Source organism: Penaeus vannamei, chromosome 18 (genome assembly GCF_042767895.1).
Source record: "Penaeus vannamei isolate JL-2024 chromosome 18, ASM4276789v1, whole genome shotgun sequence".
Classification (NCBI taxonomy): Eukaryota; Metazoa; Arthropoda; class Malacostraca; order Decapoda; family Penaeidae; genus Penaeus; species Penaeus vannamei.
In genome coordinates, this window is record NC_091566.1 from 1,091,153 (window position 1) to 1,093,652 (window position 2,500).

General features: G+C 36.2%; 1 protein-coding gene across 1 annotated transcript in view; it reads left to right on the forward strand.

The window, feature by feature from the left end:
- Nucleotides 1-481, forward strand: part of LOC138864879 (cuticle protein AM1199-like) — a 3,171-nt gene extending 2,690 nt beyond the window's left edge. The window contains exons 2-3 of the mRNA XM_070133514.1: nt 1-52; nt 212-481. The exon at nt 1-52 is cut by the window's left edge and continues 175 nt beyond it. Of these exons, the coding sequence (XP_069989615.1) occupies nt 1-52; nt 212-419 (260 nt within the window). The 3' untranslated portion in view covers nt 420-481. The remainder of the gene's footprint in view (nt 53-211) is intronic.
- The last annotated feature ends 2,019 nt before the right edge of the window (nt 482-2,500 follow it).

Consider the following 2,500-nt stretch of genomic DNA (forward strand, 5'->3'; position numbering starts at 1 on the left):
AAGGTGCCCCTCGAGGACCATCTGGCGCAGTGGCCATGCAAGGAGGATGGTCGTGAGTACAATACATGCCTTATTTTGATATATTTGCTATTGTTAATGATTCGTCTACTTTTGTACTTCACCAGACATAAATGCTTTCCAATTTAGAAAATAACGAATTCTACAAATCTTATGTTCACTTTTGATAATCTAGTGTTTGATTTGTGTTCAGCTTCACCTTCCCCGATGGCTCTCCCGCCGACGTGACCTTCGTCGCCGACGACGCTGGTTTCCGCGTGGAGTCCGACCTGCTGCCCACGCCCCACCCCCTCCCCGCCCACGCCATCGCCCAGATCGAGAAGGCTCGTCGGGAGGACGCAGCTGCTGCCGCTCTGAGCGGGCGTTACTCCGCCCCTCGGACTAGCTATGGATACCCTTAATTTGCTATGAAAATGTGCATCGAAGTTTAACATACTGTATATAAGGATAACCAAAATACAATAACCAGAAAATACTAGTTTCTTTTAATTGTTTACCTCTATATACATACATACATATATGTATATATGTACATATACACAGATATATATATATATATATATATATATATATATATATATATATATATATATATATATATATATATATATATACATATATACCGAGAGCAAAACGTGCTAAATTAGAACAAAGTAGAAGAGATAATGTAATAATCCTGCGAAAGATTTATCTACTAAAAATTATAAACTCTCATTTATAACCGCCTTGTCATCCACAGGTTAAAATGAGGAACTTTAATTGGATTTTAAAACAAATCAAGAATCAGATTACTGATCGTTTTTAACATTGCGTTCGGGTTTCATTTTTTTTCCGAAACTTGTCAATAATGCATGTAATGTTAACCCGAAAGTGAAATTGTTAGAATTAGGAAACCTGCCGTTTCTGATTCTTAAAGTTTTCCGTTTCTTATACTCATGTTGCTAATAATGTTTTCTGCAACTATTTCGCGTCCCGCAGAAAAGCCACTATTGACTAGAGTTAATGGGATATAATAATTTTCCCGAAGGACTAAAGCTTCTTTCTTTCTGTATATTGGTATTCTTGACGTTTTGTTCCTAACTCAAGCGAAGTCATTTGACAAAACTATATTTTCATTGCTATTGTTTTCAACACAAACTCGGAATGTTTGCACTATCAATTCTCTTTAATAACTAGCTGTCCCTTTCGACCTGATCGCACAGTGACCAGAGGCACTCGCTTTAAAAGTTGGCATCGATCCCGTTTCCACTTACCCGAAGGCACTGCGCGGAACTGACGAGGCAGAAAGCGGCCAACGGTGCCCATCACACCTCCTTCGGGATCTCGCGTGTGGGGCACTTGCCATGCCCGGGATTTTAGACAGGGGAAAACTGGAAACGGAATGATTTTCGTTTCCTTTCGTTTCCTTTCTGAATTTGAGCGTGATTCACTTTGTATGTTGTTACATTAGTGAATAAGGTAAAGAAACGTGAAAATCGCTGCGATATGGTAAAGTAACGAGCCATCTTATCCTTAGTGCTACATATTCTATATATATTTATAGCAAAACCAGATTACTGATAATATATAATTTTCTTCCTTGGACTGCACAAGGAGTTCCAAATACATTTCCACTAGTTGCATACACTATATAGATTAACTTGTAAAAGGTACATAATGCTACGATGTTACATTATGTTTCCAGCACACAGGCAGTTTTCCTTTTCACATTTTTTTCTCATTTACCCTGGATTTATGAGGACAGCCTACGTCGTGTTCTGACCAGTTAAAAAGACCGATTTATTATTTGTTTTAAGCCGAACAATAAATGTTCTACTTAAGATATTAAGGGGCCATTTAATCAATTAAAAAACAAAGTATAAGGACAATTGGCAGAGGACTAAAAGCCAATTAAATTACGTAAAACACAAAGACTGTCTGGAGCAACATCTGGACCGCGAGACGTACATGATGTTTGGTTTATCACTTTAAGCAGTGTTGGAGGGTTCATTTAGCCACACGCGAGGTTCACTAGATTTAATGACGACGGTCACTCTTAAATAATTAAATAAATAAATTTTATAATAAATAAATAAATAAATATAAAAATAAATAAATAAATCTTAAATAAAGTTTGTAAATAATTACAGAGAGAAATGCAGGTATTTTAAAACATCTCCCTGCGATGTGTCTAAGTGATGACAGAGTAACAGCTACATTCACGTGGCCACAATTCAGTTATACAGCCTTGCTGAATAACTGTTAATGTTAAATTACAATACCTAGCTTCCTGAGATAATACAACGAAACATAATACTGGTAAACATATAACTAAATCGCATAAGTGAGAGTTATGGTTGACATTCTTACTCTATGATTATTTGCGTTTACATTATTTTCTTTTGCTTTAACACTCATTAAATATATCAGCAACCTTTAAAGAAACTCCAACCTGCATTGGTGCTATAAAATGACTTTTTATAAAACAGGATTTTAAAAGAAA